The sequence below is a fragment of the Triticum dicoccoides genome, chromosome 6B, assembly GCF_002162155.2.
Source record: "Triticum dicoccoides isolate Atlit2015 ecotype Zavitan chromosome 6B, WEW_v2.0, whole genome shotgun sequence".
NCBI classification, from domain to species: domain Eukaryota; kingdom Viridiplantae; phylum Streptophyta; class Magnoliopsida; order Poales; family Poaceae; genus Triticum; species Triticum dicoccoides.
The window spans coordinates 363,453,371-363,471,556 of NC_041391.1; the positions used below are offsets into that span (position 1 = coordinate 363,453,371).

Below are 18,186 nucleotides of genomic sequence, written 5' to 3' on the forward strand. Positions count from 1 at the left end.
GAAATTCTCTATGTCAATTCAAAACAAAACAAACGGATGACTGAATCCTATAAACAAAATTCTTTTGAGAAGAGCTTGCGCCTATGCTTCTATAAAAATCACCTATGTGGAATGGATGCTTCTACTTGGTCATCATAGACCAGCAAATCCATTTGAGAGCTGTCTTTCTTTGATGGTAGTGTCCTTTCTTCATGCTCACCATCTCTGCAGAGCTTAACAAGATAATCCATGCCAACAACCAAAGCCAACAAGCCTTCGCTCAGAAGCTCTTTCTTCATCTAAGCTTTTAGTAACATTAGCTGTCATCAATAGGGTGGAACGCATTAACCAGTAGAAACCTTGCTTCAAGGTAGATTCTTAGATGTTTGGAGTTTTGTCTGGATCCAGGTACCTCAACTATTGGCCTGACATGGCCTGACATGGGTATTCCCTCTTTCTAGTCCCATTCTTCTCCAACAGAGCTCCCTGACTGAGAGAGCATTCGGCATTCCTAGTATGCTCCACTCATTCTACGCCAAGCACCCAATCACGGGATCGGAATCACACTCTAGATCATACCTTTCACGAAAGAAAAGGACAGGCAACCGCTGCTAAACCAAGATCTCCATCTATTGACTCCGTCAATCAATCTTACCTTATAGGGCACAAAGGTATATTTACCATACGAGATGTGTGCACCTACTAAAAGGAATAGAAAGATCTTGGGCACGAATACTCCACTTTTCACGAAAGACATAGATTCACCAATGATTGGTTCGACTAAATACTACATTTATTTGCTTAGAAGAAGGGAAGTTGGCTGTGAGAATGATTTCTCATACGCAGTCTTTCCTAGGACCATTCCAACAGGATGCTCAGAGGTGGGTGGAGAAAAAGCTCAAAAGGCATACTTCCTGCGCTTTTAGAGGATCTAAATCAGTCTTCATCCTTTCGCTTTTCAAAGCCCCTCACAATAAATATGTAAATTCGTTTCACAGAAATTCAGAGATTTTCGATCTCCTCGAAAGAAAATGAGTTCGATCAGCAACACCGGTCTCCGCAGCACCAGGATAAAGACCTTCTTTTTACCCATAATCTTTCTCTGCAGCATTGGAACCAAGATCGGGCTTGGCATAGTTACGAGGTTCCCGTTCTATTTAACTAACACTAACTGAAGCTAACCGGAAGCTTTCTTCTCATTCGAATCTTGGATCGAAAAGAGGCTGCTGGACCGGACCACGGCTGAAACTGCCAGGCACAGACTAAAAGCTTTTATCAGGGATTCCCGAGTCAAATGACTACCATACATAGCATAGAGCTGGAAGCTGCACTAGTGTACAGAGAAGACTGGATGTGAACACGGGCGGACATTGGCTATGTATGGGGCACTCACTAATCACTATTAGCAGGAAACAACTAGCCAAAAGAAAGATGAACAAACTTTCACTCCTTGCTCTTCAGCACGTACTCACACGAGGGACTCTCAAATCTCTATTTCAGACCATAATCTTTCGATCCCTTTACCGAAGTGATTGATAGCAGGGCTCCAAAATCATAGGGCTTCTTCTATTTTTAGTGTGAACTCACTTGTATTCTATATCAAGATAGGGGCTTCAGTACTTGGCTAACCGCCCGGTGGAAGACCTAGTTCTACCACACAAGGGCAGCTTTCGTAGTCCAGGATTATTTTCCTCATATGTAATTTCACCTCATTGTGGAAATGTCCGATCTTATTCCAAAATAGAAGGTCTTCATGAAGGTCTGTCTTGTTTCAGGAATATAGGTACCGAAGTTCAATAGCGGTAGGTACCAAGGAGAAGACGAGTCAGGGCCGATTGACAATACTAGCTAGGCTGACCTTCCAGCCATACTCCATCCAATATCGAACGGAAGTACTAAAGGTTTCATGTGATGCTGACCTCAATGAACCCGACCTCGAGAATTCGTTCATCCCTTCGCTCCGAGGATTGGTCGAGTACTTGGCCACATGCATGAGTAGGCCTGTTGCCGGGATGTACCATTAAAAAGGCAGGTCCCATATTTGAAATACAAAAATAAGATCAGATAGCGCTCAAGAGGTTTTTCTCCATACGAGAAATCCTTCACTCGCAGGGAATTCAAATAGATGTGTTGAAGATCATCAAAGAAAGGAAAAAGACTGAATTCAATCCATCTCCTCCCTTTTCTTTAAACCAAGAGCTACTCCTCCCTTTTCTTTTTTATGTAATTTCAATACGATTTCGTTTGTGTTCATGTTTTCAATTTAGAACCCCACGGAAGTGAATATAAAAAAGCAAAATACCCCTGTGATACGCCTTCCTTTACCTATTTCTAGATTGATTGATGTTCAATGGAGGGAAACTTGCCATTCCTTCTTTCCTTTGAAATTGTACATTTTTTTGATTATGAACTAATTGTATCCTTTTTGTTCCCATCGAGCTTTCTTGCCTAGTGACTAAGGATTTTCACACTTGTTGTGTCTATAAAAGATTTTCTCATAAAACACTAACAGAAGTGTTAGAGGGATTCACTTTCGATAAGAATCCAAAAGCAAGTTCCCTATACTACCTTCTTTCCCTCCTCTGTTTCTGTCTTTAAGAGGCAGTGCATCTGGTAGGAATCGAACCTACTTTTTGACCCATTTTGCCTTTCTAAGTTGGTGGGCGCTTTCACCATTCAGCCATGGATGCTTTAGTGAGTGAACTAGGTTTTTATTTGAGAGCGAACTAGGTTTGTAGTGGTATTCCTTCTCGAGCTTCTATTTCTTCCGTTAAGGGAGATTCAGGAAAAGATGGAATAGGAAGACGTGTTTCCAGAACGAACAAGATACGGGTAGAGAAGGGGAAGTTAGCAAAGTTAGACAAGATTGGAATGGGCATAGGAAGATGTATTGATGTACCAGATCGGCTAATGCTCCCAGGTTGATGCGACGTATTCCACCAGTTGAATGGAGACTTTATTATTGGTATATCGATCGGTCCAGCACGGATTGAAATAGGAGCCGGTTCGACAGGAAGCTTTTGAAAACGCAGTGCAACCAGGTAAATAAGGAACAAGATGAATACAGAAGTTAAACGAGCATCCCACACCCGAACGGTACCCCACATAGGCCTTCCCCGAAACCCCCCAGTTACTAACGTAAACAAAGTAGAAAAAGCACCAATTTCTGTACCGGTTCCGGAAGAGCGAAGAAAAAGGGGATGTTTTGTTAATGGGAACAAGGAACTATTTATAGCTGTCGCGATATAAATAACTATACTCATCCGAGCCGCAGGAACATGTACATACGAAATACGAGAATTTCCACCTTGTTGAAGATCTGGTGGTGCTACCCGAAGACTTAAATGAATAGCCATCGCTGTTAAGAACAACCGATGCCTTATGTGTATTGGATCCGCTCTTCTGTTAGCATGAACACATGAATGAGATTCTATTCCTCTTCCTTATTCTTCCTAAATAGAACCCCCCAACCTAGGTGCGGAAGTAAAATAAATCCTTGTTTGTACATCGCTGAACTTACATACCCGGGCCTGGCTCAACATTCTTTTAAAACAATAGAATAACGGCTTTTCCATGACTTGGCCATTCAATCTTGTGAACTAATCGAGACCGAAATTGGATAAAGAGATACAAAAGGAGAGGAATACCCAATCGATGAAAGAACATGAAACCCTTTTGTTTCTATAGAGGTACGGGAAATGGTTGGGGGCAATAAAGTAGGTGAAGTGGTTGGATTTTGCGAGCTATTCCAACCACTGCTGGATGTGATTCCAAGAGCCGAACGAGAATGAATACCACACAGAAGAGTCAAGACCGGGCTCCCTAATAGAATGTTTAACCGATCCATTCCGGATTGATCGAATTGGTACGGAAGTTGTAACATGGGAAAAGCATAGAAAACACGACTTATTTGAATAACCCGGTGACCTACCAATTGTAGAAGTAGGATTTTTGGCAAGCAACAAGCACTTAAATAATACAATTCGAGTGTACCAGATTCTTTATCATTTCGAGGAAAAGGTTCGGGAGGAAAGGGAAACAACAGAGGGATCCGAATCGAACCTAAATGGGAATGACATGAAAAATCTTTTTCAAAACCTATCATTAAGGGTGTGACGACGATATACGAGAGGAATAAAAAAACTCGTGATTGGTGTGGAGGGGAAGATCTGCTTATGAAATTGTTCAAGAAAGAGTCATCTCATTTCCTTACTTTTGCGTTCTTTCGAATTCATTCACTTCGACGGCTAGCGCTACGCTAGCTTTGCATGATTAGCTCCGACAGAACAGGTACTGCATTTCCTTAGTTGGATCCGCTCTTTCTCTCTTGTGGAGTTGTTGCTTCTGGCTATTTATTCAGTCATCAATCAACATTGATCCGGGTAGTTAGTCAGTCTCTCTCTTTTTGCCCGTCCTTCTCTATCTATGAAATTCCTAATTCAGGGAGTTCACTTTCCAATATCTAAATGTTCATGCAAAGCAACAAATGAAATGCAAGAACTGTCACGCAGAAGTCACACAGTATGCTGATCGTTCTGAAATGATAAAAAGTATGGGATTTCATAAGAGATTCATACATAGAGATCTAAACTCATGGAAGGGTGCGGCCAGCAAACGAGATCTCTTACATCCAAAGGACCATGCCAATCGAAGATGAACCATTCACAGAGCCGAGTATGTGCAAGATAAGACACGACTAGATAAGTCAAATAGAAGATATTGCTTTTACACGAGCAACTCTTTTCTTCATGTGGGTACGGCCCACTTTTCCTTTGATGAAATGCGAACACAAACTTCAGGCATCCAAGAAAGAAGTCAAGATCGAAATCGAAGCATTGTCATTGGGTTGAAGATCAATTCATATCGACAAGACTTTCCATTCATATTTTTGTTGATATTTGGATTCCGTTTTCAAATAAAGTCATCTTGTAGTTAGAAATCACCTTTAGAATCATCAGCCTCTCTCCCTACACTGACTCGCTTATCCGAGATCGATCCTCACTATGGTCCTTTATTTCGAAACGAGGATAGGTCTCTCGCGAAACGAGGTGTAGATTGAGAAGAAAGATGAGCGTATGGTCCATACTCACTCGGGTTCAAACTTATTTTGCAGGGAGAAATGGGTACATGCCTGTAGATCTTCTTCTCACAGCGAGCACTTGATTACGGAGCCTGATTCTATATATTTTTTATGGATTATTATAGAATCTATCTTTTTCTGCAAATCATAGTGGGAATCCTATTACGATACCTAAACGTTTTCTTTGTCGAAACAGAAAGGAGGGAAATTGGATAACCGATGACACGAGTTTCCCGTTCAACGTTCCGCTTCGCTCCACTGTTAGATATGCAATTCAATAGTTATCGATGAAAGGAGTTTCCCTTCTCTTGGCCAATTGACGTTCTGCTTCAATAAGTCATGACCTTCACTCTCCTTAAGTGAGGAGGGCATATTGTTTGACCAACGAAAGCTTCACTAGTTCCTTCTTCCCGTTCACTATTCCCGTAGCCTGATACGAGTTATTTAGTTCGTGTCTCCTTGTTCTTGGGAAGAACCAAAGGTTCATTCGCGGCACTCGTAGACATAGTTGTATTTCAGACCCTCTTCTTTCCCTAAAAAGCTAATAAATCAAAACAAGAGAAAAGCAGAAGCGAAAGCTCGAGTCGAAGAGTGGAGGTCGCTCGGTAACTCGAGTCGATCAGTCCCATTCATTCTTGCCCGAAACAAGTGGGCTAGTCATTCTGGTGCCACCTTTGTTCAATCGAGTCCATGTTCTCTATTTCCCAAAACCAATTCGTTCACCGACCCGTGGACCAGAGGTTTAAAGCTTGGAATTGAGCTTTCTAGCTTTCTTTAGTACAATATTTTTGCGAGAGAAACCCCGGGTTCGTTCCTAAGACTACACTCACAGCTTTCTCTGTTCATGTTCCGGCATAGGAGATCTAGTGGTAGGATAGGGGACATAGCTTTAGGGCTGCAGTAAACCTCATATGAGCGTGGCTCATCATAAGACCTTAGCCTGATATCTTACTCAAGTACTTCAAAGGTAGTCACAGGACAACCTTTCCGAGTTCTAACTTCCAAACCTATAACTTGGTTTGCTTGCCTGCTTCCTATCTGACCTATCAATCAAAGAAATGTTCTAGTTCCGCGATACAAGCTTGACTGTCGCTCTGAGACAGTAGATTTCTTGGTTGGGGGTCCCTTTATCAAAGGCTCCCTTTCCTACTGATCATACAACAAATGAAGGTGGTTAGAAAGATGGCACATCGATCTTCTGTACACCCTGTTCGTGCTGCGGAACGCAAAAAATCCGCCTTCTTTGAAAAACAATTCCTGACTCCAAAGTCTCAAAGGAGACTTGGGCGGCGCCTTCTGAAGAGCCCTTCATTCTGCGACTCAGATAGGCTAGGATTCGTGTCTCAGCCGGAAGGGGTCGTAGAACTGACTCAGACAAAGTGTTAGAAGTACGATCTCCGAATCTATAAGCTTTGGCCTGCCTTCTTCCCTTATCTAATCTCTTAGGTAATAAGAAAGTGGTGTTAATTGTCACGCTAAGGAGCTGACCAGTGACATTTCTGTCTCAATTGAAGTCAACCTTACTATACTCGCTTGTAGGAGATCATCGCTCAGAAGGGCGTTCTTTTGCTAGAAAAACAAGAGTTTGAAGATCACCCAACCCACGAAAAGGTCAGAACTATCGATCTAGCCCCACTTTCTATAGCAATTTATCGACATGTTGTTTCGAATGTCCTTGAAAAGGCCTACACACATACCCTGCCACTCGATGTGTAGTGGGTTTGTTCAGTAGAGATGGGTAGAGCACACAAGTATTGGAAGGAAAGTTTCACCCTTCTTAAAAGAGAAAAAGTCTGTATTGAACTCTGATTTGAATTCCTTTCTTATTAGTTTCAAAGTGCAAAATGTTCATTGCCTTGATCAGAGCCTTTAAGCCTTTTAGAAGCGAGCATTTCCGCAGCTTCTATTTTTCCTAAAGCTAATGAACCGAATGGAAGAGAAAAACTTGGAATAAATAATAAAGAAGGAACCAACAAGAAAATAAAGAATTGTTCCAACCTCGGCTCGGGGTCTGTCTGGAAATGGAAAATAGTTCTCTCTCTCATCTGGTCTCGCCACAGTGACAAGAAAAACAAGTGAATAATTGGAATAGAACGCAATCGTCAACCAAAATCGGGTAGGATGTATTCTAAAATAAAGCCTTGCCTCACTCGAAAGTGAGGACCTCACCCCTCCTTCCTCATTTATTGAGAATGAAAAAGATAATGTTCATTCCTTCCTCAAAACAAGAGTTCCACGGGCGGCTGCTCCTGAATGAGCCGCTCATGCTCAAACTGATCAACATAAAGTGGAAAGTGTACTAGAGATATTACTCGCAGTATGAGAAGGAAGAGAAGATCTAACCTCTCTACTTGACACCTCTGAACCAACTTCATTCCTAGCTAAAACAGGAAAGCTGAAAGTACTCAAGCTTCAAACTCCTTGCTAACAGCCCTACCGATAAAAGGAATAATGCTTCAAGGACTATATGACTAGCTCTTATACGAGTTCCTGGTAAACCACTACTTGCGTAAAGTACTCCGCTCGCTCCCCTGCTCGTTCAAAGTATTCCACTCGCTAGGATCTTAGTAAATAAGCTTACTCCTTACCTTCCCTTCCTAGCTTTGAGAGCAATACTACCTATAATAACACAATGAACTTATCCTACTTAGGGAATAGGCTGGCATAAAGGGCAAAAGAGCAAGAGTTGCACCCGGTCTAAAACCAGGTGGTGTTACTTTCCTGCTTCCACCTGAACCTGCTTGCAGGCCTTATAGAAAAGTCTTGTATAAGATAACTAGCTTGACAACAGGAATTCTCTAACTTACTTGTAGATAACGAACTTGTTGAAGGAGGTTAAGATAGTTTTCTGTTAATGGGGAGAGAGAAAAAGAGTCCTCGCTTTCATAATCGGTAATCAGAGTCCAGGCTTCCTACACCAATATTTTACGACAACCTACGAACCGACTAGCTCAACAGCTAGCTTTAGAGAAACTGTCCTAACTTATCCAAGTAGTCCTAATAAATGGCCTTCATGAAATACTCTTCCTTTCCCTGCGGCACTCGCTTGAAGGACTCGAAAGCTGACTAATGCTGATAGGAAGAACTTTCAAAGTTCTCGTTAGTCCTTTAATTGAAGCTAGTGACATCATCTGACTCTATCAATTCATTTCTATCTTTTTTTCTTTCATTTATCTCTTTCCTATCTATACAGTGTATTACCCCAAAAGATAGTGAGTTAAGCAAGCATGTGGGAAGTAAGCGAGCAGGGTGAGGCGGCGGCTTGTAGAAAATCCTCAATATCTATATCGGAGTCAGCATCCGTTTTTGTTTGAGTTTTGCTGTTAGCTTACGTCCTTTTAGCTAGTTCGACGTGTTTTCATTAGTCCTTCAAGCAAGTGAGCCAGTCGCGATAGGTCTTTTTAGCCTTTAAGTAGTAGTCCTGTGCGAAAGATAGTTATCATAGTGAAGTGAGTTATTACAGTTTTTCGAGTTTCTTGAAGGCCAGGCAGTCAGCCAAGGAAGGAAGTTATGGTGTGGAAATCTTCTAGTTTGTCTTCCCCTTCAAGCTCTCAAGTACACTAGGGGAGAGGTATCGAAAGTCAAAGTATAAATCAAAGTGAAAGTAAGAAGTATAAGTAGTAGACTATCGATTAGGTTTTTCTACTTAATTGAGCTGCTTATGCAAAGTTTTAGAATTTGTTCACATAGGCAGCGTGATTGGGGGCATATTTGTTGCTTCCCAAGGTAGTTAGTTCACCACACAGGCATGTTAGTACTAAACTGCAGAAAACTATTAAGTCATCCAATTCATGCCGCATTGCAAGATTACTCTACCACTCTAAATGGTATATAGATAAGTGTCTTCACTTCATCAAATGAAAATCAAAGAAATTGAGTACTAACACGTATTGCTATGGATGCTGCAAACAGGCTTTCGGCAGCAATTCCAGAAAAAAGGAATAGGTGTTTTAGCCAGGTCATCAAATCAGGGGGGATATGCCAAGAAGAAATCCATGGAAATCAGCATTCCAAGAACAATAAGTTGGCACTTTCTTTCATATATAAACTATTTATTGAGGGAAAAGATATGAAAAACTAGAGTGGAATCGATTGAATGCACTATCGTTATGCTTTGGCCAACCCTCTTTTCCAAGTTCCTCTTGTTTATCCAATCTGTATTCCAATCATAAATCCAAGGTAAGATCAAGCCAAAGGGGAATCTAGGTACCGTTGACCCAGGAAATCAAGTATCAAAGGACCCGGGCAATAGGTTTATGACTCAACTGAAACTAGAGCAGGGAATAGCAGGATGCCTATGTTTCCAATACAGAAATCCTTAACAGAACAGAGCACAGACAATAGGGCCAACTGTTGGTCTTACTTTCCCTCAATAAATAGTTTGGATTGGATAAACAATCCTACTTTCATTCCAATCATAAAACAAGGGAAAAGATCAAGGGAGAAAACCCTTCCAAGAAAACTAGTAACCAAACCCTGACGAACTTGCATTTGTTGGGTGAAAAGAAGAGTTCAACAGGAAGAACATATGAAGGGATTGAGATGTTTGGATCTTGGCTAAATTTATAAGCGAAGAATGCATGTGAAGTATTAAAGGTACATTCGACTATATCTCATTCTATAGAAACCATTTCTCAATCTATAGAAACCATTTGCTTTAGGTAGACGTGATGGTACTTCCACTATTTTGGCATCTTATGGAACCCAATTCAAGAGATATAAACTAGATCCTTGTTATTAGAATGATGATCTCTTGGCTATGACTGAGTCATATATTAATGGAAATGGTTTGCTCCTCCGAAAGTCCAAGTTGAGTCCAAGTAGTGGCAAACTAGAATCCTTCTTTTCTTTTCCCTTCGTGGTTATTTTTCAGTTCAAATGACGAATTGAGACAGAAACCAATGGATTCCAGTGGCTGGGGGATCCTATGTCTATAGATAGATTCAAGTACCATTCTATACCCCTTCCCTAGCGCCCTATAGACCTGTTTTGCTAAGTGGGTCCTACTTAGCTGGTCGGCCTAGGGGGGAATGCAATTCAAGAGACAAGTTCTACAAGTTCTCATGGCCGAGATCCCCGTATTGGTAACGGGGCTGGTGCTGACTCGTTCAGAGAACAGACCCCCAATGTTCTTGGGAAGAAAGAGAGAAGGACGTCCCTGTAAGGGAGATCCTGTGTTGGAAGATATTGGTGGGTGTCATCTCGTTCAATTCTGGGTCAAATGACAAGAGGGCCGTTCAAGCAGATTAGAAGTAGATGTTGTTGAGAAAAGATCAAAGTGCCACTATGGAGGTCGGAACAAGCGTCTACCTACCAAGTGAATTGTGATTGAAATGACGATGGCAACAGGTTGAGCTCTATCCACTGAAATGGAATCCATCGATGCGGTAAAGGACAGAGCAGAAACAAATTCTCCATTTCCCTGCCTTGCGACCGAACAAAGAAGAAATGCTAGAGTGAGGAGACCTGTTGGTTGACCAACTGAAGGAAATGACGCCTCTCCTGCTTTGCTTACTTTTGGCCAGCATTCGTCTTCGGCTTACAGTAGCGTTTGCATCTCTATTGGAAATCGAATTTCTATGTCCGTCCATAAAAAGCATCAACTTCTAGTGCCGCCATCCACCACAAGAGTAGGTAACCTGCTCACTCTTTTCTCTATTGGGGGATCTAGGTATATCTTCCAACTCTCCTTCTTGCACACTGGCATACAAAGCAGCCTCATAAACTGCATTTTGTAACTGAACCTCCACAGTTTTCAAACCTAAGGGTGGATCAAAAGGCACCGGTATTCTCTAATCTAACTTGAATTCAGATCAATAATCGAGGGGCACAAGAAGAAGGAAAGAGCGCGGTTCCGGCTAAAACCAACTCTGCGAGGAAAGCATAACTCAGCGGTGACTGATCCGCTCGAACCACACTACTTAGGCTCACTTGCGAGAGCTCCCCTGACTCTGATCTCTGATCTAGTAGATGCGAGAAATCAATCCAACTCCATCTGATCTTATGATCTTTGCAGAGGACAAAGGTACTAGGCATATTTCCTCCATTTATATTCATAAGAAAGAACTCCCACTATTCGTTTGTATCAGCCTTTAGCGGGTCTTGGTGAATCAAAAATAGGTGTAGATAATGCGCATTGCTTTTGAGTTTGATTTGAACTAACTAGTTTCCACGGTTCTCCAGGAACCTACCGTTTGTTTGGAGTATAGCCAAGTGGTAAGGCATCGGTTTTTGGTATCGGCATGCAAAGGTTCGAATCTTTTTACTCCAGATTATGAAGACCCGATCGGATTTGTCAAGAACGAGCTAACAACTACAAGGGAAGTGGCTCAGTATCAACATACCACCTTCCCGTCTTATCAATGACAATCATCCGTTTGGATGAGGCCATTCTAAGGGTTGTTTAGGATTGGTATCTGCTCTCTTCCCACGGTGTTCTTGTCCCCATGACCAGTATCAGCAGAGGCAAGACCTGTAAGCACAAAGCCAGCCAAGAAGTAGAAGTTGGTAAAGATGGCACAAACAAAAGAAGAAAGGAACTTGGTTGGTGATCTTACATACGGGAGGCCTTCTATAGAGTGAGGCAAATAGCGATTTTGCTATAGATACTGGGATCAGAAAATGGTAGTGGATGTGGACGCCGAACAGGTGGCATGAAATGCTTGTTGAACGGACGGTGTCATACCACCGCCTCCTCCTGCAAACGAGCAAGTTCTAAGCTTTATCGATCTTCTCCGGCTCACGAAACTCTGGTCTAATGCCTGCCTTTAGAAAGGACCTGTTTCTTCCTGTTATTCATATCCGCTAGGGGTACGAAGGAGAAGGAGACCAGATGCGTTAAGCTAGTTGGTAAGAGTTCTTGTCATTATTGATAGTGGCCCTAGAGAAAGAGCTTACACTGATTGTTCTAACTTCATTCATATTTGATTCCGCAACTGAGACCTTTTCCCACATCTGTGCCAGGAGGGCAAGCGGTCAAAGCAGAAAGGGTTCTCGCTTCTCCGTCTGGAAGGACACCAAATGGACCAAATCCTATCGATCTTTCCTTACGACTCGACTTCAAAAAAAAAGGCCGCAGAGGGCTAAAGGCAGTATCTTTAGTCTAGCCAACTCCCTTGCTGCCTATTTCCTTTTAGACGGTCATTCGGTGGGGCCACAAGCACCATCAATTGCATTATCCCCGGTACCACACATCACTCCAATCAGAATAAGCGGGAATGCTGGTTGGAAAGACAGAGAAATAGAATAATGAGAATCATATGGTCTGCTTGGGAAGATAAGTGAAGAAAGCTCTAAGGTTTCCCTTCCTGCATTCAGAGCTTATCAATTCGTCCCGCGCTATATAGTGAAGCAAAGCTATCTATAAATCGAGCATATCTTTTATCCGGAAGGTAGTGGGCTTTCACCCGTACTCGCCCTTCCACTTCACACTTACTAAATTAGGCTGAGTGTATGCACACATGAAAACAAACAGAAAACGAGTGAGCACTTTCTTTCTATAGACAACGGTCAAGTCTGTGATCCAAACAGTGATGAAAAGAATTCTCAAATCATTCGTGGATGGACGTGAAAGAAGGAAGAAGCAAATGGCACTACTTCCTCAAAGCGAGCTTCGGGTACCCGATCAAGGGACTAATGAAACACCAGTACATGTCATACAGAAGCTCCACTCATCCCTCCGCCAGCCCAACCTAAGTTTCTATCGGACTGAGCTATTCTTCAATCCAGTGCCCTAATCCTTTCGAACTTGGGTCCAGAAAATAGTGCTATTGTACAACCTGGGGAAGTCAATGCACATTCTAAGTGGGCTGCATGGGTCGGCCCTTTCACCTCATTCTTTTCCGTTTCCACGCTCTGAAACCGGGTTCTTTCACTTCAATCTCTCTCATAATCAAGCTGAGATATGATGCTGTTTCATCGTAGAATTATGAGAAATCCCTTGTTGGCTGGGATGGACCCTTAGTATAAGATAAGTCAACATAACAGGTTGTGTCAGTTTCTCAAAAGACATGGGCCCGCCTTTTGGGGTGACTAGCTGCATTCATTGGTTTGCTTTCTTCCACCAACTTCACAACCATCTTTCGCTGATGATAGGCAAGCTCAACCATAGTTTCCGTAGTTTGGTTCAATTCATTCGGCATTTCATTTCCAATTGGTAAGTTCTATTTTCTCTGACCCAAGGAAGAAGATCACAAGCGGGAGTCCCCTCTAGGAAGAGATGCTTTCCAAAGGCCGTACGCTACTGTTGAATGGCCAAATAGGGATTGAAACAGAGTAAATAACTATAGTATCCCATCGTAGTGGTAGCTGCATTTACGCGACCGGGTCCGAGCCATGGGACAAGACCAAATTGGATTGGATTTGTCACATCCGCGGATGGAAGACCGTAGATTTCTCACTTTCCCTACTCGGAGAGCACGTGTATGTAGTCCGCCTGTATCTACTTATTTATTCGGAGAGCGCCATTAATAGGATTCAGAAGTCGTACAAGCTATGGCAGATCCGTTTACCAATGCACCCAGTTCTCCTCATATTTGATTCTTTTTTTGGTATCGTTGGTTCCACGTACGTCTTTTGGGCGAGCTTTCTTCACTATCATCAAAACCAACGCTCAAACCGAAGCTTTCCGAGCAGTTGTTTATTTCTCACTTTAGTTGCTGTCGTTTTCCTCTTCCGAATTAAGCGAGTTAAAAACAAGGGGATCAGAAGAACAAACAATAAGAATGAGGGATTGAAGTCCGTTTCCTTCGTATCGTATTTCAACGGATCGGGTAGTTCTAGTCTTTTTTGATTACTCCTTCCTTTTTCCCATCATTTGACATAACATAATTAAGAAACTGTTTGATGGTCAACGGAACGAGTAGAGAAGAAAAATGCCCTTATTCCAAAGGAAGTGAGTGCCAAAGCGAAAATAGAGTAAAGAATAAAAGAACGAAATGCAAGGGTTGCATCCGATGTTTCAAGTCCGGACGGTTCCTCCGCTAGGTTATTGAGTTGGCTCCCCCGTTATTCTTCATCAGACAACGCACACTTAATGGAAAAACGAGGTATCTTTTTGGAAAACTTCTCTACTTACGACTTTGTTAGCGCTTTGAGGGCTTCACTATGTTCTCTGAAATCTTGTATAAATAAGAAAGAAGTCTTTCTCAGGAGATGACTCTGCTGATACCGAGTTTTAATGCAAAATGGCTCCCGCTTCTTCTGAAAGAAAACTGGGGAAAAATCAATATGGAGCCGTTAGAGCCTTATCTGGCCGATATGACTTCGTGAAATTCTATCCTGAGAAAAACCTAAAATGGAGGGGTTGGGGCTTTGGCTCCAGGCTCAAACTCTATCTTGTGGTAGACTGCCCTCCTAGGGAGCGCTTGGGCAACTAACTTGTGGGGCATGACATCCCAAATTCATCATTTACATTAGGAATTTCCTGAAAAAAAAGTCTTATGTGTATTGGATCCGCTCTTCTGTTAGCATGAACACATGAATGAGATTCTTCTTATTCTTCCTAAATAGAACCCCCCACCCTCACCTTTCTTAGGACTATCAAGCCTTCTCGAATTAGGTCTATGGTAGAAGCTTTGAACGTAGACCCGGATACAAATCTTTCACTCACTGAAAAGTGAAAACCTGTGACTATATCGTCTTGAAGACGGATGCGGCGGGAAGAAGTGACATTTAGAAGTGTTGCTGGCTTTACATTTAGGTTTCGGCATAACAAAGCTTGCACTGTCTTTTCGCACTTAGGCGCACAGCATGCCGTTGGTAATGATTCTACTACGGTGCTGCAAATTCGCAAGCTGATCCTAAGTAATCGTTGTTGTTCATTGGATTCCTCCGGAATTACTTCGTTAGGATTGAAGAATTGCAGCAATTCTTCCTGAATAGACTCGATTCTCCCGTCGAGAGTTTCTTTGAAAGTCTTACCTAAACTCTTCCGACTGAATATGAGAAAGCCTATAAAACAACGAGCTACTATCATTTGTTCATTATAGATTGAGATCTTCTTCGGACTTGATGCACAAATAGATGGAATAGCAGCAAATAGCATATTTCTATCCTTCATATCCGTAGAAAGAAATCTCATCTCCAGGTAACTCCATCTTTTTCAGCTCTGCTCGCTCACTTTTGAAAGGAAAGGAGACTGGTCTTGACGTTGGCGTTGGTTTTTCCAACGAAATGAATAAGTTTTGGATTGAGATTTCACATAAGCATTGCACAATGATCCGCATTAGGCGGGGAGCAGCAATGATACCGCCGACCAGGAATAAGTACTTATCCCTCTTATACTTAAGAAAAGAGAATAGAAGTGGTTCCTTTTCATTCTATACGAAATTCGACGATTTCATTTGTGTTCATGTTGGCATAGGAGAACTACTAACTTCCGCCATCTGCATTAGTTACATTAGCGTGGGTAGGCGGTTCTCATGCCAAAGGGGAAGATCTCGCTCAGCCAAGTGCACAACCTGAGTAAGTACACTTATCGAGGAGTGATAGGGCAGCAGAGTTTGAGGCAAAAAAATTTTTGGGTGGCTATGGGTGATATGGGGAATCTAACAATTAATTGGCAATGATTTCATCGTGATGTGCATTGGTAGCTTCAAGACGAAGGCATTTTCCATACGTAAGCCACAATTTAAGTATCTTATTCTTCTGAACCAGGAAAAGCGTTTTGGTAAGGAGGATGAAAGAAGAGTACGAAAAAGGAAGTCCAAAGTCGTAGTCTTTAACAAGGCTTTCCTTCATCAGCGTAAATATCTAAAGTAGAGGCTTTGGTATAAACATAAATCCCATAATAGAGGGATCGATCATCACATTCTGCTTTGTTAAGAAAGAAGGATAACCTAGATAGATAAAGGTGGAATGGACTACGTGCAATCCCATCCATGGAAATTTTATTTACTGTAGAAATATGTATGATGTGCTGCTAGGAAATCCGCCATCGCTTGCCCTCTAATGGCCTTCTGTGGCGCATACACAATGTCGAACTCAGTAAGGATGATGGCCCCATCTTGCCAATCTTCCTGTAAGCATTGGTCTTGTCATGAGATATTAAGTGGGTGAACTTTGGAGATGAGGGTGACCCAATGTGCTATCATGTAGTGCCGTAGCTTCTTGACAGCGAACACCAGTGCAAGGCAATGTTTTTCGATAGGAGAGTATGCATGTTCAGCTCCTACGAGCACACGACTGAGGTAATAGAGGGCATTCTCTTTCCCGTTTTCATTTTCTTGTTCCAATAGAGCCCCAAGAGATTCATCCAAGGCCGTGGTGTAGAGTATAAGCTCCTTCCCTGGTATCGGCGCAACCAGGACTGGCGGATTGAGGAGATAGCTTTTGATGCCATCTAGGGCTTGTTGGCAGTTTCATCCCAAAAGAATGGAATGTCTTTTTTGGTTTTTCTTGTAAAAGGTTGGATTCTTCCTGCAAAATTGGCTATGAATCGCCTGATGTATGCCAGGCGCCCTTGAAGCGAATGCAGCTCCTTAAGGTTTTGAGGAGGAGGCATTTCGAGTATGGCCTTGATTTTACTCGGGTCGATTTCTATTCCCCGATGTCGAATGACAAACCCTAGGAATTTGCCTGACGAGACCATGAAGGCGCACTTCAACGGGTTTAACTTGAGTGCATGTTGCCTTAGGCGGTCGAATAAGATTCTGAGATGTTGAAGATGTTCTTCATAGGATACCGCCTTTACAACAAGATCATCTACATAGCACTCGACAATCTTATGTATTATCTCATCGAAGATCTTTGTCATGGCGCGTTGATATGTAGCACCGACATTTTTGAGACCTTTGGGCATAACCTTGTAACAATATATGCCTATTGGAGTGCGAAAGGCTGTGCTTTATCAAGGCAAGCTTCTCTTTCTTTGCCAATGAATTTCATATAAGTGTATAGAAAGCCTTCTTTTCACAACCATGCACAAACCAAAGTGCTGCTGAAACATGAAATCCATGCACCAACAAGTTCCAGTTCATAAGCAATGAAAAAGCAGAGTATATGGGAGGATAGTGGCTAAATTGTTCACTTGAGGAGAGTGGGAAGTGACTAGTCCGATAGGAGAAGAGCGGAAGTGCGATCTTTCGATCCAATCTACGTCGACTAAAATCCATGTCTCATGGCACGAGGGCCATTGCGAGTTGATGTTGTTGCTTTACCGTCACAGTCTGTCCTCAAGAGAGGCATCCATTCCTGGCCAGACAAAGTTCCTATTAGTTCTCTTATAGGAAGCTAGTATACCCGAATGGCCTCCGGTAGCTGTCCCATGCAGTTCTTGCGCTATCCTGGCTCTTGCATTTCTAGCGGTCCCCACATAAAGCCTCCCTTTTTTCCTTAATACCCCTTCCTTCTCTTCCCAACCATCTTGTCCTCCTCTCGCTTCACTAATACTTGTCTTAACTTCTTCAGCTAATTTTGATCCTTCGTAGCTTTGTTTCACTTCTCATATCCAATCCGGCAACAACTTGCTCACAAGGGTGCAACCACTGAATTTGTAATGACACAATGATTTGAAAAACAATCAAAAGATATGTAAAGAACACAGACAGTAAAGGTAGAAGATCATTTCTGCATAGATAGGAGAGCTATTAAAATCCACAAACATGAATCAAAGTTTCGACTGGGTTCTCCAGATTTAACCAAAAGAAGACTTTTCTACAAATAAGAGAATTTCTCATTTTTTTGTTTATACCGAGCCAAAACATAGAATTTCCATTGAAGAAGGAAGTAAGGATGCTAGCCGGAGAATCAAGAAATAAATAATTCCCATTCCGATTCTTTTTTAGTTCCCAAGATAGAATTTCTTTGTTTTTGGCAAGAGCGGTGGGTGACAACGTGCAAGACTAGATAGGTTTGGCTTTGATCTGATCAATAGGAATAGGAGGAAGCATTGGAGAGGTACCAAATGACTGAAGAGGGGAACCCATCTGACCACATGTAGAGCCAGCCCATAAGTAAATTCAAGAGAATTTCTTCATCTTTCAAAGTATGTGAGTGAGGTAAAAATTCCATGGATCGATCTCATCACTCACATCCAACAACTAGTGAAAGATGTAATGATGAAGCTATAGGAGAAGAAAAAGCGTTGGTTTTGATTGGTAATCTTGAGTTGTCATCTTTTGAAAGAG

General features: G+C 42.2%; 2 protein-coding genes across 2 annotated transcripts; both read right to left on the reverse strand.

Moving 5' to 3' along the window:
- Positions 1-2,705: 2,705 nt before the first annotated feature.
- LOC119321150 (putative cytochrome c biosynthesis ccmC-like mitochondrial protein) lies at positions 2,706-3,826 on the reverse strand. Its single transcript, XM_037594964.1, has 2 exons — positions 3,819-3,826; positions 2,706-3,381 (listed from the first exon to the last, which is right to left on the reverse strand). The coding sequence occupies exons 1-2, from the start codon at positions 3,824-3,826 to the stop codon at positions 2,706-2,708; spliced, it is 684 nt and encodes a 227-aa protein (XP_037450861.1).
- A 10,647-nt stretch (positions 3,827-14,473) lies between these two features.
- LOC119325570 (ATP synthase protein MI25-like) lies at positions 14,474-15,185 on the reverse strand. Its single transcript, XM_037599302.1, has one exon. The coding sequence runs from the start codon at positions 15,138-15,140 to the stop codon at positions 14,562-14,564; it is 579 nt and encodes a 192-aa protein (XP_037455199.1). The 5' UTR covers positions 15,141-15,185; the 3' UTR covers positions 14,474-14,561.
- Between the last annotated feature and the right edge of the window lie 3,001 nt (positions 15,186-18,186).